At 42.3% G+C, this 18,714-nt stretch overlaps 1 protein-coding gene across 1 annotated transcript in view; it reads right to left on the bottom strand.

Moving 5' to 3' along the window:
* Window positions 1–736: 736 nt before the first annotated feature.
* Msn (moesin) overlaps window positions 737–18,714 on the bottom strand; it is a 71,559-nt gene continuing 53,581 nt past the window's right edge. Inside the window, exons 3-13 of the mRNA XM_026379491.2 lie at window positions 16,683–16,778; window positions 15,100–15,374; window positions 13,448–13,531; window positions 12,672–12,818; window positions 11,569–11,665; window positions 9,689–9,852; window positions 6,398–6,528; window positions 5,967–6,127; window positions 4,428–4,520; window positions 3,860–4,084; window positions 737–3,117 (exon numbers count right to left, since the gene is read on the bottom strand). Of these exons, the coding sequence (XP_026235276.1) occupies window positions 2,953–3,117; window positions 3,860–4,084; window positions 4,428–4,520; window positions 5,967–6,127; window positions 6,398–6,528; window positions 9,689–9,852; window positions 11,569–11,665; window positions 12,672–12,818; window positions 13,448–13,531; window positions 15,100–15,374; window positions 16,683–16,778 (1,638 nt within the window). The 3' untranslated portion in view covers window positions 737–2,952. The remainder of the gene's footprint in view (window positions 3,118–3,859; window positions 4,085–4,427; window positions 4,521–5,966; window positions 6,128–6,397; window positions 6,529–9,688; window positions 9,853–11,568; window positions 11,666–12,671; window positions 12,819–13,447; window positions 13,532–15,099; window positions 15,375–16,682; window positions 16,779–18,714) is intronic.

Here is an 18,714-nt window from a genome sequence, read left to right as displayed (position 1 = left end):
TGGATGCTATAGGGACCTAGAATTCCATTTCTAACCTTAGAATTGAAGTTGTGAAACTGTCCTTTTCCAAGTACATGACGGAACTCTCCTAGGAGAATACATTGGAATCAGAAAATATACTGATGCTTGAGTTCCCCTTCTACAGATTATAATTTGATCTGAGGATGTGATCTGCACTTTGGAAACTTTAAAGGATTCTAATTTGCAGACAAGTTTGGGAGCCACTGTCTCAAATGGTCATTGTGAGAGTTTAAAGCACATGTGGGAACTTTCCTTGCAGTGTTGGATGACCAAGAAGAGATTGGTACAAGTGAAAGTGCCAGGTCCAAGATAGACTAGGTTTATTTGCTTCTTAGTTCCTTCATAGGCAAAATGAGGATAACATAACTAGGTTACAGAATAGACACCTTTTATAAACTCTAAAGTACTGCTTAATAATTTTGTATGTACATACATTCTTCATCCTCAGTTTATACTGCACTCCCTTCTGTAACAAGACCCAAGTAGTTTACACAACCTTTATTGGCACTGCAATAAGTAAGGAGGTGGGACAAGATTGAGGCCTTCCTAATAAGGGGGAAGGACAGGGTTTGACCACCCATGAGGAGTTCAGAGATAAAAGTAAGAAGTCCCTAGGTCCTGATGACAAGCAAGTCTAGAAACACCACACGGTCAATGTAGGACCCATAACCACACTAGCGAAGCTAGCAATTAAGCCAGACAGTCTGTGACCTTGGAATTTTCCTGTATTTTTGAGCTTGTTCCCACCTCTTAAAATGGGGGTGGTCATACCCCTCCTTCCCATAAAACTAAAGTAAAGATAAAAAGGAGATCAGGGATGGAAAAGGTGGTCTGGAGAGTGCAAGTTACACTGAAATATTACAGCCGCCCACCCATACCACAAAGAAAGACTGAGTCACAGTGAAGTCTTCCTAAATTTTATTGGCACTGAAATAGAACATGGGTTGAGCATAAACCCTGCCAAAAACAATTTTTAAAAAACCCAAAAATACACAAAAAAACCTGAATATAAAAATCTAACCTTTCTCCCCAGCCTCCCTGGGGGTGGGTTACTGCCCTTAAAGCAGCTAGATTGCCCCACAATTCCAGATTTGAATTTAGCCAAAACAGGGCATATCACCAAGTGAGTATCAATATAATTCACAGCAATGCACACAAGACTCCCCAGGGTCAGGTGGAGGGCAGGTATTGAGGAAGGCTCTCAGTTAGGGGTACTGCATGGAGGGAAAGGATAGCCCCATGGGGGACTGAGCCCTAGGGAGAAGGCAAACAGGAACATTAAAACCAAATACCAAGTGCTTTAAAAATGGATTGTATGACCTATAGTGACAGGTAATATCACTAATACTGAAAGTTTCTTACATTACTGTTTCTGGCAAAGTATCCTTTTATAATATAGTATATGCTTCCCAGGTAAAGGAATGAGGCCAAAATGATCCTGCCCCAAGACTAATATCTTCTAATGGTGCATTAGCAATAAAGGCAGAAATCAATAATGAGTTAGATATCACTAGAATATATAATACTGGTAGAAAGAAAGAGAGCACACAAGACAGAGAGGAGGAGGCCACTTCTGGGTTGAGAGCAAGGGGTCGGGGGTGTTGAAGGGACCAGGTTAGAATCCCCAGCAGCTCTCTGATATGTAGCTCCAAGGGACACCACAGCTGGTGACAAGACCTGGTTAAAGGTTTGTCAGAGGTAGGGCCCAGTCACCACCTTGGATGGGGATGATAGGAAGGGGCTACTGGGCACCTGAGAGGGTTGAGTAAACTGAAGGACCAGAGGCATGGGCTTCTCTCACCACATGCAGCTTCTGCTATCCACTTCCCAATTGAGCCTACTGGTGTCAAGATCTAAGGCTCACCATACCAAGGCCCACACAGCTGTGAGGCAGGAGCTGTGTGTGGCCCATGTAACTCTGATAGGGGAAGTGGCCTAGAGCTCCTGGCTTGGAAAATCCTGAAGGCAGGTGTGAACATTTCCTCCCTTTTGGCAAGAGCAGTGGTTGGGAGTGGCTGAGTTTTTGGGTACTTATCCCTATTATTCTAACTGTGGGGATTTGTGGATTGGAGGGGGCATGGGTAGATACAGAGAAGGAACCAGGAACCTGGAACTACAAGGGGTACTTCTGCCCATAGAGCTCAATTGAGATAAGCCTAGGCTCATATAAGGCATTGGGGCAGGATCTTTTACCCAGCATTGGCTGACTAAAAGTGCCATGGCCTTCCAGAATGATAGTGAAGCCTTTTGAAGGCACAATCTCCCTCATCCCACCCTGGGGAGAAACTGAGTCCCTGAACTCAGGGACAAGGCTTATTGGGACTGAGTTTGTAACAGGCCCAATCTGGGAGGTAGAAATAAGAATGACTGAACATCTCTTTATCCTCCAATCATTACCAAGCCTAAATTACTCTAAAAAGGATGGGCATTGGGAGGCCAAATCCTATGTAAGTTGACACATTAGAACAGATAACCAGGGACCTGTCTGCTTCCCTATACCCTGTAATACCCTAACCCTGTAAATCATAGGCCCTGGAAGAGGAAGTCAGTGGTGGGGTAGGGGAGAGGAGCTAGCTTTCACCACACTCCACATTTGACTTCCAAAGGACAATAGTAAGTGGGGGGTGGGCAGTTGCCAACTGAAGTGAAAGTGCCTCTGAACTGGGGAAGTGATTGGTTCTAGCAAGCTAGATTAAATGGAACAGAGAGGGGAAACAGGGTCCCATTGGCACCACATTGGGCTATTTGACTGCCCAGGGAAAAGAGTGGGAACTGAGGTGCTAGGTTTGGTCCCATGGCTGCACTGTATGCTTGGCATGACTCCAGGGCTGCTCTAGTTAGTGGCTCCAGCACAGTGTGAGTTAGGCAAAAGTATAAGGAGTGTCAGGGCAAGGAAGAAGGGAGGAGGGGTCCCTAGAGGCTGGGTGCCCTTTACATGGACTCAAACTCATCGATGCGCTGCTTGGTGTTGCCCTGCCGGATCTGGCGCAGGGTTTTGTATTTGTCTCGGCCCAGTCGCATGTTCTCAGCATGGATCATGTCATTGGCAGTCTTCTTGGATTCATCACGGGCATTGGCCAGCTCTGAAGTAAGGGCCTGTGAGGAGGCAAGCAATGTAATGTTCAATGGCTTCTTTTCATTTAAAGTATACATACTTGATCAGATTTTTCTTCTTTTCTGTTTTTTCTCTCCCTGCCAATTCCAGCCCCATTAGCACTGCAGTTTGGCAAGAATTGTTTCTTTTTTAAATATAAACTTAGGGGACCAGTTGATATTGCATATTCTGAGAGTAGAACAACATACCAAAGAAAGATTTGGGTAGGAATTTTATCAGGTAAGTTTTTTTTTTTTCAGGTAAATATTTTATGAATGTAAGAGATAAGGAGTAGGTGGAAGGTGGGGCAAAAATAAAATCTTGAAAATGGAAGAGGCAGCCAGGCATGGTGGCACATGCCTGTAATCCCAGCAATTCAGGAGGCTGAGGCAAGAGGATTGCAAATTCAAGGCCAGCTTTAGCAACTCAGCAAGACTCTAAACAATTCAGTGAGACCTTGTCTCAAAATAAAAATAAAAATAAAAAGGGATAAGATGCAGCTTAGTGGTAAAGTGCCTCTGAGTTCAATCACCAGTACCCCCCAAAAATTGAAGAGGCAACCTAGGGACTGATTAATAAGTGAGACATGCCCCCCTCTTTAATGTTTTACTTAAGATAGCCTCAGACTCTAGTACAGCACTGGGACAGGCCCCTATATCTATTCCTTCATGATGATCTAGGGAAGACCATGGCTAGTAAGTCAATACACAAAGTCTTCTGGACCATTTGGCCTTGTCTAGGTACCTTCAGGTGTTTCTGTACACGCTCGTTCTTCTCTGCCTCAGTGGTACGTTCCTCTTCACTGCGGTCCTTGGCCATAGCATCAGCCCTCAGATCAGCACTGGCCTCTGCCCCATTCTCATCCTGTTCATCTTGCTCATTCTCTGCAGGCTCTGCCACATGAGGTGTACTCATGGCAGTCTTCAGTTCAGCACGGGTCTTCTCCAAGTCTTCCTGTACCATCTGGGCCTATCCAGTGACAAAAAAAAGAAAAGGAACAGAGGTCAGATCAGGTAACCTGTGGCAACATGTGCATGCTTAAAATAGTCTGGTAAAAGACAGATACCAGGTAGGGCAAACAGCTTCATCTGTTTAATCTCTAGTTTCATCAGCTATAAAATAGAAGCAAATGTACCAACTTTCTAGGAGTACTAGGGAATTTGGAAAGTGTTTGAGACAGCATTGAGCACCCCCTCTCACACAATTTCTGCTGTCCAGAAAGACTGGAAGTAGCAGGAGCCCAAATGAAGGAGCTGGAATATGTACATATAGTACCCCTTCCCACAATGCTTTGTTCTGGCCACTATCTTACCTTTTGCTGCCACTCCACAGCCTCACTCTCCTTCTTCTGTCGGGCCATCTCCAGCTGAGAGATCCGAGCTGTGAGCTCTGCCATTTCTGAAGCCTACAGACAGATTAAAAGGCATTCTGGTTTTCAGAGCATAGGTGTCTTCCACCCAAGTTCTCTTGGGGAACCAGTGGAGAACCTAATGTTCCACTTGCTTGCTACCCTGGTAGCTCTTTTATAAATTTTATTTTTAGTTGTAGATGGACATGATACTTTTATATTAGTTATTTATTTATGTGGTGCTGAGGATCAAACCCAGTGCCTCACATGTGCTAGGCAAGCACTCTACCATTTAGCCACAACGCCACCCCCCACCGCGGCTCTTTTAACCAGACCACTCCGCTCCAGTCCCATCTTCCACACCCACCACCTTCTTGTAAGTCATAGCTCCCCTCCTAGACTGTAGGATTCCTGGAGGCAAAAAAAAAAAAAAAAAAATCTCTTCTTTGTATCTATCACTCTTTCTCTCTTCTTTCTTCTTCTTCCCTTTCTTCTCCTTCTCCTCCACCCGCCCCTCAGTATGGCCAAGTAGGAATGTGGTTTAGACCTCAGTAAAGCTGTGGAGATCACTGCCTAAAATGCAGTGCCTCAAGTGTCACAAGGTGATTTGAATAAGGGAAAATGCTTATGTACACAATCACACCTTCAACAAATTTCCCATGATAGCTTCTTCCTGAGAGATAGGTCTTAGTTCCCTCTATTCCCACCTCAAATAATATAAGGGAAGGGCTGGGATGTGGCTTAAGGGGTAGCACGTTCGCCTGACATGCGTGTGGCCCGGGTTCGATCCTCAGCACCACATACAAACAAAGGTGTTGTGTCCGCCAAAAACTAAAAAAATAAATATTAAAAAATTCTCTCTCTCTCTCTCTCTTTAAAAAAATAATATAAAGGAAGTGTTTATGTCCAAGAATTTGGGCCATGGGTTCCTCTCTTGTAAATCACAAAAGCCTGCCCCCAAATACACTGACATAGTTCTGCAAATGATTTCAGGGGAGCAAACCCTTAAAATGGAGGTAGAAATGGGTTCCAATCCATGCTCAACCACAACTGTGTGGCCTCTGGGAAACCTCCCTAAGACCTAATTTTCTTATCTGGCCATATTATTCCATGTAGGGGTTAATCGCATAAGGTTACTGAAAGAAATGATGAGAAAGTAAGAAAAAGGAAAATATGACTAGAATAGCAACACACAATAGGTACTTAATTGAGTGGGAGTCCCTTTACTTCTTTCCTCCATCCCTTTCCTTTGTAGGATTACCATTTCATATCTCCAAGGGTTAATAAAGTGAACAAAAACTAAGGGTGAGAGAAAACTGTTTCCAAAGGTTTCTGGGCCACACCAGTGACTCCTCAGCTTGTTTCTGAATGAGCTGTTAGAAGCCTGTGGAGTGGAATCCTGCTGGGAAGAGCCAGGCTTGAAGGCAGAGGTAGCTATAAATAGGTTGGCAGACAAGAGAGAAAACACAGGTCCCACAATTCCAGACCATCATGCAGCTTTACCAGTTGTTCCTGGGTCTTCTTCTGGTCCCGGGAAGCCTGCAGCAGGGCCTCCTTGGCCTCTTCAGCTTCTTGACGTTCCTTGGCCAGCTTTTCAGCCTCGCTCTGAGCACGCTTCCGTTCTTGCTCAAGTTCCAGAGCCCTGCGGGTTTGTTCTTCCAGTTCTGGGAAGAAAAGGAAGGAAAAGGAAGGTGAAGGAAAAAAATGAGGTGAAGGGCACAGAGATGATAGCACATTAACATCTTTCCTGGAAATGTTCTACTCCACGGTACAGCTGGCAGATGGTTCTGAGAACTCTTCTTGCCCCATCCCTCAACTTTTCTGTGGCCACATCTAGTCTCTATGGTCTGGGTCTGCAGTTTAGGCAGAAGAGTCTCCAGCTCACAGAGTCAGGCTTTGGGAAAACCCAATCTCCAGTGTGACTCCAGTTTTACCTTGCTGAGCCTTCTTAGTCTGTTCCTCGATCTGCTTCAGCTTCTCCATCAGTTCTTCCTTCTCCCGTTCAATCTTCTCCTTCTCCTTTTCTGCCATTTCACGCTTCTTCTTCTCATTTTCCAGCAGAGCACTGGGGAAGGGAAAGAGGTATAGAGCAAGATAGCAAGGTTGCATGGAAGCATAGAGATTCCCAGGGCTCCCTGGCCCTGAGTTCCTCAGTCAACATCATTCCAATAAACCCTGGGCTTGTAAACTTGAACCATTCTCCCTTACTTCCACATCCTTGCCCTCATATCACAACCCCATATAGGATATTATTATATTATATTATACTCAGGGCCCAGTAGGGAAACTCAAACTAGAATCCCGACTCTGCCAGTAACCCACTAGGTGAACCTAGCTATACTACTGCTTCACTTCTGTCTTCATTTCCCCTATCTGTAAAAGCAGTCTAATAAGTCCTCCTCTGTCTGCCTGTGGAATTTAGGAAGACAAGTTTTGGCTCCATGTTAATATGCTATGCTTCAAGTATCTATGGCTCACTTTGCCTGTCCTAAAGCCCAGCTCTAGGCTCCTTTTCCTCAGAGTTTATTGCAAATCTGAAATAAGAATTTGTTTTTCTTAGCCATAGCATTTTTTTCCAGTAAGCCTTCTTATCCCTTAACAATATGTTTTTTAATCCCTCTGAGTCCTCAGAATATTTGAGATACCCTCTTCCCCACCCCTCTTCCCTGTTATGCTCTTCTCCATAGCACTTTTAATATTCTACTTACTATGTAATTTTCTTATTTATTAGTCTGTCTTCTCCCAATAAAATTATAGCTTCATAAGAACAGGGATTGTTGGTATTTTTCCAAGTACTCATTAATTATTTACTAAGTGAATGAATGATACAACTTTGTAACTTAAGTTTCATATACACTATGAAGCTCCAAAACCATATACATTTAAAACTATTTGTCCTACCAGGACTGTGAGGACCTAGAGGGTAGGTTCTTACCAGATGCAGTTCCATAAACTGCCTCCCAATCCTGGTAAATTTTTTCCTAAATAAATGTGAACCTCAGGGTCTAAGCTATCATATATGGAGTCATTTCTAGTCTACTAGATTTGAAGCCTTCCAAGGTTTGAAACATTTATTTATATATATTTTTACTTTTTGGTACCAGGGATTGAACCCAGGGACACTTAAACACTAAGCCACATACCCAGCCCTTTTTTATTTTTTATTTTGAGACAAGGTCTCACTAAATTGCTAAGGCTGACTTTGCAATCCTCCTGCCTCAGCCTCCCAAGCCACTAGGATTATAGGTGTGTGTCACTGCACCTGGCAGGTTCCAAACTCTTTATGACAGAGTATCTAGTACAGCAACACTCCTCAAACTCTAATATGCATAGGAATCACCTGGGATCTTTTAAAATAATTGAGGCGAAACATACATAACATAAAATTAACTACTTTAAAATGAATAGTGGCATTTAATACCTTCACAAATGTTGTACAATGTTGTACAAAATTCTTTTAGTTGTAGATGGACATAGTATCTTTATTTTATTTATTTATTTTTATGTAGTACTGAGGATCAAACCCACTGCCTCACATGTTCTAGGCAAGTGCTCTACCACTGAGCCACAACCCCAGCCCTGCAACCACCATTTTTGAGTTCCAAAAACATTTTCATCCTCTAAAGATCCTATACCTATTAAGCAGTTTCTACCCATCCTCCCTCCACTACCAGCCTCTGACTATCACTAATTAACATTCTGTTTCTATAAATTTTTCTATTCTGGACATTTCATATAAATAAATTCATGCAATATGCAACATTCTGTCTTATTGCTTTCACTTACCATAATGTTTCAAAGGAGCATCCACACTATAGCATGTATGTTCCCCAAAGAGCCTTGGTTCCCAAGGTAATGGTATTGAGAGGTGAAAACTTTACATAGTGGGGCCCAGTGAGAGGTGATTAGGTCATTGGGGAACTATCCTCAGATCGAATTAATGCCTTTCAGGAGGGAGTATGTTGGATCTCATAGGACTGAATTAGTACTTGTGAGACTGGTTTGTTATAAGTGAGTCTGGCACTTACCCTGAATCCCTTCTTCCACATGTACACATGCTCCTGCTTTGTGAAGCCATCTGCAGTGTAATATTAGAGTCTGAGGCTCTCAACAGATGTGCCTGCCTGATCTTGGACTTCTCAGCCTCCAAAAACTAAAATATGCCTCTTCTTTATAAAGAACTCAGTCTCAAGTATTTTGTTATAGCAACACAAAGTCGGCTAAAATATACCCTACTGTATATTACAATTTGTTTATTCATTTATCCATCGGTAGGCTTTTGGGCTGTTTCAATTTTTTGACTATTGAAATACTACTGCTAGTTCAAGTGTTTGAACACCCATTTTCAATTCTAATAGATACTTAACTAGGAGTGGGATTTGCAGGATCATATATAGAGCAATTCTATCTTTAACATTTTGATGAGCTGTCACACTCTTTTATTCCATTGTATGTTCCCACCAGCAATGTACATCAGTTCCAATCACTCTACAACTTCAACACTTGTTTTCTAGTTTTATTTATTATATCCATACAAATGGGTATGGAGTGGTAACTCATTAAGATTACCATTTGCCTTTCCCTAGTGACTAAGGATGTATCTGTTGGCCATTTGCATATCATATGATCATGATAACTTTCCAAAGATCCAATGGGATCTTATGAGGCAGACTTTGATCAGTAGGTCTGGGGTAGGGTCTCAGATCTTACATTTCTACCAAGTTCCCAAGCTGATGCTAATGATGCTAAGGCTCACATTACACTTTGAGTTGCAAGGGGTTATAGTGCAAGGACTAGACACTTTGTATGGAAAATTCTGGGAGCCCTGCCCATTTCTGCTTAAAAAAACAAAAAGCACCCTGAAGAATCCAAACTTAAATGTGCATGGAACCCTCTGCTACTCCCACTATACTGGTAGGTTAGTCTGGAGCAAACTAGTCCTAACACAGTAATGGCATGAGGGCTATAGATAATAGGGAACTATGAAATATCCTTTCCTCCAATAAACCTCTGAAACGTTAGGTTTCCAATGCCTGCTTTGAGCAACAATGATGCCTTTGCCTGAAACTAAACCTAGTGGTATCATGCATACACAGCTCACTCACTTCTAGTCCTGAGTTGACTTCTATATCCAGGGTACCTCTTACAGTCTGGGCATCTGTGAGGCTTCCTTACCCTAGTGCTGGCCCTTTCTCCAGGATCTCCTCTAGCTCTTTAGCACCTACCGCTCCATCTGCTTCTGGTGCTTCTCCTCCCGGGCCTGTGCCTTCATCTGCTGCACTTCAATGGTGTCAGGCTTACGGCGGCGCATGTATAACTCATGGTTCCCCATGCACAGGGCCAAGATTCGCTTGTTAATCCGCAGCCGGGGAGCATAGAAGACAAAGTCCTGGTGGGAAAACAGCAATGAAAATGTTTGGAAGAACAAATGAAAATGAGTATCTATATTCTGAAATGTTAAATCCACAAGCACTGGAAAGACTGCTTTACATTATAGATGGGAAGACTAATTATCAGAATGGTGAAGTGATTTGCCCAGGGTCAGATGGCAGGACAAGGGTAGACCCAAGACTAGAACCCAGGTTTCTTGACTCTGAAACCAGTGCTCTTTCCACCAAACCACAATTTCTTCCAACATACATTTATAAGAGGATCCCTAAAATACATTTATCCTAATATACTCAGTTAAAGAATCAGAACTGCCTTTATCTGCTAATTAGAGATCCTACTAAGTCTCAGGAGGCCTCTTTTAGAAGCCAAACAATCCTTGCACCCAGTGGGTGCAGTATGGGTGGCTAGACTGTTCCTGTAATTTCCAGAAAGCATATCCTAGACCCAGCCTTTAAATCCTTTTTGGAACAAGATAGGCTGTAAATACATACACAGATACATAAATCTCCTAAACATTGATTGTCCTGGTTGCTGTTTGTTAAATAAGCCCTTGAGCTCAGCTGGCTTTGTTACTTACCTTTTTCTGATGAAAGTTGAGCACAGCAGCAATAAAAAAGAACACACAAGAAAATCCAGTGAGTTTAAGTTTGTTGCTACAAATACCACTGGACCAAGGTCACTCTCTGACGGGCTAACAACCACCTCCTCTGCCACTGAAACCAAACTGCTATCATCTCATAGTTTGGGGTACAGTGGAAGGAGCACAGGCTTTCAAAGTCAAATGACCTAGGTACAAATCCAAGTGCTACCATTTTCAGTTGTGTGATCCTGGGCAAATCATTTCATCTTTCTGAACCTCAATTTCATGAACTTAATTGGAATGCTACTACCTACCTGATTACATAGTTGAGGCTTTAAAGAGACAACATATTAAGGAAAAGTTCAGATATCTTAGGATTAGAGAATAAGGCTGAGCTCAACAAGGTCACTGGCCTTGCTGGATACAAGGTATACCAGAAGAGTAGACACTCATCTCAGTTTTCTATCCTACCCTTAATCACCAGCTTTCCAGTCCTGACAGATGCAGGCAACTGAGTGGGTGAGAAATATAATGAATGTGTAAAAGGAAGGACTGGACTCAGAATTTTCTTCTCTGGAGAGAAGTCTGAGAGGGCAAAGATAAAGTTATACCAAAAGAACAAATTTGGAAGGTCATTTTTAGATTTGGACTTCTGCTGGCTCTTTCCTTTTTCCACAATTAAGATAATTCAACTATATATCTACTTTCTGGGGCCCAAGGGCTTGAAAAGATGAGATACACTCTGTTTTCACCACAGATACTCAGAGCAGCAAGACAATAACTAAGAAGCAGCACTTAGGACTGCCTGTGGCTCTCCCTCACCCACAGAGTGAGACAAGTATCAGGGTGGCACCTGAAATGTGGGTAGCAGAATGACAGTAGGCACAGGGTGCCTCTTGGTCATTTCTTAGCATTGACATCCTTTGTATCTCAATCATCACTTGTGCCTCCTGTTCATGTGTGCATGTACACACGCACACATGTACATGTACACACAACACACACACATACCTATACACACACAGACATTCACACAAACCAGAAAAGGAGAGATGAATACAATGATATGATTGCTTCTAGCATTATCCAGGCCTTGATGAGTACCTGTCATGGTCAGGGGGAGGGGTTACTTACTGGGGCTTTTTTGTCAATAGGCTTGATGACAAATTTCTTATCATTGAAAGAGATGTTCCTGATTTCACTCCAGGGGAAGCCAATCTTAGGAGTCAGTCTGTAGAAATGGAGATCAACAACATTAGGACAAGGGCAAGACAAGAAGTACACAGAGGCTTGTGCCTTGCCCTCACCACCCCCCAAACCTCTCCCTTTAGGAGGTAGACCCACTACAGTGCAGACAATATCATCACATGCCAGCAGGTTAATTGCTAGCACTCAGGCTGCACAAAAGACTCAAAACCACAACCAACATATTATTCCTTGTTCCAATCTCTGAGATTTAGTTTTCATTTTTGTTGAGGCATGGACCTTGTAACAATCCTTTAACAGCATCCCTAGTTCTATTAAACAGAGACTCTTCTATCCAAGGTTATGAAAGTTGAGGAGGAGGTAAATAATGAGTTCTGAGATTCAGAAGTTATATGGAACAATAATCTATTGATCTCAATCCTCACCAAGAACATACCAAAAGGGAAAAATATAAGCAAGTGAGATAAGGTCATAGCATGAGTATTATAGGCCAAAGCCACTTATTATCACATGGGGCTTGTATCTAATTACAAATCCTGACAAGGTAGGTTCTAGAGCAGCACTGTCCAAAAATTTATAATAATAATCACATATCTACTTTTAAGTTTTCTAGTAGCCACATGAAAATGAGTAAAAAATAAATAAATGGAATTAAAATAGTCAAATTAATCTAACATACAACAAATACTACTATTATTTGAACATGTAAATCAATATTTAAAAAAATATCAAAGATATACTGCACATTCTGTTTTTCACATTAATCATTCAAAGTCTGGTGTATAATTTATGCTTATAGCATGTCTCAATTCAAAGTAGTCACATTTCAAGTGTTCATTGGCCACCTATGGCTAGTTGACTACCATCATAGCCAGAACAAGTCTAGTCAATACAGGATTTCAACGTCTGAGAGAGGTGGTACAACCATCTGGATTGGATTAAATTAGGTACAAGAAGAACTTTGGTGGAACTCAAGAGGTAAGCTAGGTGTCAGAATGACCCAAATAAACTAGAAGAAGTATAAAGTATACCTGTCATTCTGTTCATAGATGTTGAGACCCAGAGCATCTACCCCCAGCCACAGCTCTGATCCTTTTTTGTTCTTAATGCTGAAGTAGTTCACACCGTACATCTCCAGATCTTGGGCAATCTTCAGATATTCCAGGACAGCATCCTCTCTGGGCAAGGGGGGGGGGTCACAGAGGGAAGCATTTGAATCAGACCCAGTGGGACAGAAAAGCCTACTTGCTCTGTATTTCTGATAAGGATCTTTTAATCAGTAGAAGGACATGGGGTGCACGGTAAACAAATAATGGAGAACAGAGCACATGTAACTTTTACCAAGCAAAATAAACCAACTGGAACCTAGGCCCTGACATGTTAGTTGCCATAGAATCTATTTTCTTCCTCCCATTCAATGTGACAGTCTCTTATACAAGAACATTCTTAGCAAAGCTTAGACAGGATAGTAGTGATGGCAAAATGATGAGATCTGTTCTTCAAATAGACAACCCTCCAATTCTTTGCAATATTCAGAGAGCTCATTTCCTAGTTCCTTTTTGCATAGGAGCCCGCTGTTGACCCAGAAGCTCCCTGGATATCCTATGGTCCTCTCAATTACTCAGTGCTCAGAAGTATTTGGCCTTTCGACTTCTACTATTCATGAAAGCACACAAACAAAAAAACAGGTTTATGATGGTTCTGGTTTTGCCTTCTATCTTTAAGTGCTAGTATCATCCCTGCTTCTTTTTCTATAGTATCTCCCTTCAAGGACCAGTGGGGCTCACAATTGCTAGGTGAGGTTTACCTAAGCATGCCTCGGTGTTCCTCATGCCACACCTGGATCCGCTCCTCCCACTGGTCCTTGTTGAGTTTGTGCTGCTCCAGGACTCTGAAATGATAATTGGTAGTGAGTAGTTTAAAGTGCAAAGTCAATGTACAGGAGAGAAGGGAAGCCCACTTAGTTCTCCAAGACATGGAGTCAGCTCATGGAGGTAACACTTAAAGCAGATTCAGATTACAGTGGAAGGTATTAAATTAGACATAAGTAACTGCTTAAGAGGTAGGAGAACTTACATGAATGGATGGACAAGAAAGACAATGAGATCACCTTCCTATGTACCTTTAACAACAAAATACAATAACATGCTGTGTTCTCTAAGCACAATAGGAATGTATCAGGAGTCAGTGCTGACTTGAGGGGATGAGAGTAGAGATGAGCCACAGACCCAGACACACTCTCTCCTAGATCCTCTTGGGGTCAACAGGTTGTGTTTTTAAGAATATTTCTCAGGGCTGGAGATGTGGCTCAGCGGTAGCGCGCTCGCCTGGCATGCGTGCGGCCCGGGTTCGATCCTCAGCACCACATACCAACAAAGATGTTGTGTCCGCCGAGAACTAAAAAATAAATATTAAAAATTCTCTCTCTCTCTCTCTCTCTCCCCTCTCTCACTCTCTCTAAAAAAAAAAAAAAAAAGAATATTTCTCAGGGATGAGAGGACAGACAGCTTTTGGCTACAGAACAGAGAACTAAGCCCAAACAGCTTTGGGAAAAAAATAAAAGGCCAAACCTCTCAGATCTACTAGATTATAAATAAGGCTTGCTTTAAACATGCCATCTCAGACATTGGGGCAATGAATCAGGAAATGTTCGAGGGTACAACTTCTATCCCTAATACCATCTGATGGATTGTGCACATGCCACAGCCCTAATGGCACTAGGGATCCCAGAATGAGGCTTAATTTTGTTTTGTTTTCTAATATATAAGCCTATGTAAATGGCCACTGGATGCAATAGAAAAATCTTAGGGTTAAAAAAAAATCAAGAAATTAGAGTTTCTGGTCTGGCTCTGCCTCAAATGAGCTGTGGGAGATGGGGCAAGTCAGTACAAGTATCTCTACACCTCTATTTCCTGAGCCAGGAAATAAGGATAATGCTTGCCTTATTCATTTTCTGTGTTGTCGTGATGTTAAAACAAAAATAATGAGTGTTTGAGAGCTCTCAACTTTGAAGTTTACAAAAGCAGAAAGCCCTGTACAGTGGTTATCAATATTAAAAGACTGTTTGAGCTCCCCATGTCCCTTGCTTGCGTATTTCTCTCTCTCCCCTGTGAACTTCTGAAATAAAAGGTCTAAATCAGTGAAAGGGATCGAGAAAATGAAACGGGGGAGGAAGGAAAAAAATCAATCCATCTCTGGTTCAGTTATAAGCACCTGTCTCCAGGGTAATGAAGTTCTGTAATCAGACAGAGAGGGGAAAAAAGCTTTTTATTTTGAGAGTCAGAGAAACAACAGGGCATGACGCTATATGCAAATGTCTCTCTGAGCAGCATAACATGGTCTTCAGACAGACCCTAGTGGAGAGGAATAGATCTGGCAGCCTCTTTGGAGCAGAGATTAGCTAACTGTGGGCTGCAGCCCCCTTTGGCTAGGGCAAAGGAGGCCAGGGTACCACCTCACCTCTGGGGCAACAACTTGTCTCCAGCCAGGTAGCCAGATTTGTGAACCTCCTTATTGAAGTCACCATACTTGGACTGGACAGCATAGGAGGCCAGTAACACAGCAGTTTCAGGTGGGCAGTAAATGTCATCATTGAGAATGCCCTCCTTCACTTGCAGGAAGAACAGGCGCTGGGTGATGTCCTGGATCAGTTCCTCAGATACATCCTCAGGGTAGAACTTGGCCCGGAACTTGAAGAGCAGGGGGCTTTCCTTCCGGACATCCTGTGCTGTCACCTGGGAGAAGCAAGGGGTTATAGACCCTCAAAAAGAAGGTTTTAGTGGTGGAGGGGATGGCTACAGGGTAAAAAAGAGACATTGAAAGGTCACCAGTTTGGGTAATCCAAGAGAACTAGGGGGCAACCATTCTAATAATTCATATTAAAAATACTTTACTTTCTTTAGAGATCCCATCCCATGTCAATTATCACTTTCTGTTGGGAATTATTTTCCTGAAATTTCTTAATACCCACTGATGATCAGAAGTTGTCAAGCCACTGTTATATGTCCATATATACAACTGGCCTCATATTCTAAGGGCAGATTTAAGAAAATTCTTTTAAGGTTCTTCTAATTCAATAAACTAGCACAGTAAAGACTGGGGAACTATGATTGAGGTCTCGAAATTGGCTGGGCAAGAACAGAAACTAGATTAACTTTTAGGGGCTGGGGATGTAACTCAGTGGAAGAACACTTGACTAGCACGTGTGAGGCTCCAGGTTTGAATCCTAAGACTGAAAATAAAAAATGCTAGATCACCTTTAAAAGCCTGAAATTGGCTCCTAGTGGCTTTATATTTGTCCAGTAAATGTCTCAACTATATGGGAAAACAAGACTCAACCAGCAGAAAGTGAAGCATCCACTAGACAAAAATCAAGAAAACAAGTCATAGCACAGTATGGAGACCTCTAAGGATAAAATTGGCCAGTTTGAGGATACTGAGATGGAGGACTACTATGTTCCTGTTGAGATGACACTTGGAGCAGAAAGCTTGAATGGATGAAATCATCCCACATGGAGTCCAGTTGAGGTGGAAGATCAACAATGAGGGGAGCATTATAATAGGGTCAGGCATCATTTAGCCAGTGAGAAAAAGGGAGCATGATAATACCGAGATGGTTAAGATTTTTTTTTCCAGAATGTAAGTCTGTGGCTCTCTTTTATAACAAATCTCCTATAGCCCCAGAGTTTGAAAAGAAGAAAGAAATAGGAATCCCCTCCTGAAGAGCCTCTAATGGATTTGGTCCCAAATAAATCAAAATTAGAGACATAACTTCTAGTGGGAAGGGAAGGACCTCCTCTTCCTTGTACATGGCCATTCTTCTATCAGAATTCAAAGTAAGAAAAAATGAATTCTAAGTGGAGACAGACAAGAGCTTTGTCTTGTCCAACTCTGCCCTTATCTAATTCAGATGATCAACAGACCACCCAGTGTCAAACATAGCCCTAGGTATCCCAGGTTTGCTAGCTAGCATATACTATCTCCCTGAGCAAGTTCTGGTGGAGGAAGAAATTCTAAACTCTGACATAAGAGTAAGTAGTTACCTTCTTATTGAGTTTCAGCCAAGTGGAGAAACCCTTAGTGTCCTGGTACTGCAGACCAAAGAACCAAACTTCCCGCAGACCAATAGTTTTCACCACCTAGAAGAGAAAACACAAAATAACCATTGGTTGAATACCTATCCCTATGCCAGGCAGAGGACACAAAGGTAAAGCCAAACTGTTCTTTGCCCTCAAAGGTTTTTAAGTGCTAAAGGTCCAGAAAGAAAATATACTTGGGTAGCAGTCAAGAACTGATGTCACCATCTTTCTGCTTCTGAGCACTATCATATACCAAGAGCCTCACATCTATTACCTTCTTAAATTTTTACAATAGCCCTTTGATAAAATTATACCTAGACCAATTTTATAGGCAGTAAAATTAAAGTTCAGAGAAGTGAAATGATTTGCCCAAGGTTCAGGGAGTGAGTGCAGTCAGGATTGAAATGAGCTCTGTTTGACTTGAAAACCATTCAGATCCAGTGCTTTCTATCACCCCTGCTTCCCTCTACAAGGCCCTGTAGCTATCTGCTGTCAGAATGAATTAAGGGCTGAGGACAAAGACTGTTGGGCTAATTCCTGCATCTTTTTCTTGGAGGTTACTCTGATATATTGTCTATCTTTTTAAAAATGTTTACCTATTTATTATAAAGGTATTACAAAAGATACAGATAAATAATCAGATGGAAGAGATGCAAAAGATGAGTTATGGGAGGAATACAGAGCTTGTATGTCCTCAAGCACTGCTTTCTCCAGGAACCTCCACATGTTCACCTCTCTAGGAACTTCCCAAACCCAGTCCTTTGAGTTTTTACGAAGGATTTATTATGTGGGCATAATTGATTACATCACCAACCATTGGTATCAACTCAACCTTCAGCCTCTCTCTATTGTCCTTTATCTTTAGAAACTGGGAGTAATGCCCACACCCTTAAGACTGAATCCCATTAACAATACCCAAAAAAGAATGTTTGAAAAGACAAAGCAGGGCTGTGGTATCTATACATCCCAAAGCTATGCTATCCCTGGGTACTGAGATGCTTTTTTCCAGCCCTAGTCAGAGCCCAGTCAAGATTCTCCTTACTACTTACACATGTTGAGGGCAGTAATGGGGGTGGATACCTCAGCATAGTAGCTGAGGATGCCCCCTGGTGCCCTGGGCCTCCTGGCTGAGCAGTGGGCAGGGAAGGGAAGCCTGCCAGGAAAAGACAGATGGGGGTCTGTTCTCTAGTCCCTGACATTAGCATGTTAATGGTCTGGCTGTCTGCTCAATCCCAGCATGCCTACCACTGGGGATTGTGGCAATGAAGCTGAGTCACATCCTAATGAGGTCAGGATGATACCAAGCAGTCTTTTTTACCATTTGGGGAGTGGAGATGGGGGTTGAGGGTGGGGTGAATAGGAAACCTAAGAGATATAACTAGAAATATAAGCAAAGAACAAGAAGCCAGAGTTGCTGATGTCCTCCCCCTTGAACAAATTAATATTTTTCCTCCTAACACATACACTTCCACTGTAGTCACAAAGTTTCCACTATTCATTCAAAGTCAGGTCCCACAGTCACACCCAGAGCTTACAGTCTAGACATTCAGAGGCTCTAAAGAAAAAGTGTGAGTGATTACATGCCAGGCACTGAACACAAAATGATTCTGTGAACTAGCTATTACCCCATTTTATAGATGAAAAAATTAAGGCAAGGGGAAACCTGTCTAATATCATAAAGGCATAGAACACTACTATGTCTGACTCCAAAGCCTGTACCTTTTTTCTCTAGTATGCTATCTTCTAAAGCCAAGAGCTTATAGGAGCTTAGGACTCCTGGGGTTCTCACGTGATTGTGTTATTTCTATTTTGGCTCAAACATCCCATCCAGATCATGATCTTTGACTACCTTTGCATCTAGATATGCTTTCTGGATTTCCCAGTAGGCCCAGTCAACAACCACTTTGAGAAGAAGTCATGTCCCCAAGTCATCAACTTTTGTTGCTCATCTGGTTACACTTTCCTTTCATACTTAATGTCAGATATCAGGAAACAA

This window comes from Urocitellus parryii, chromosome X (genome assembly GCF_045843805.1).
Source record: "Urocitellus parryii isolate mUroPar1 chromosome X, mUroPar1.hap1, whole genome shotgun sequence".
Lineage (NCBI taxonomy): Eukaryota > Metazoa > Chordata > Mammalia > Rodentia > Sciuridae > Urocitellus > Urocitellus parryii.
Note: the sequence above shows the minus strand (reverse complement) of the source record. Positions and strands in the feature narration are given on the sequence as shown.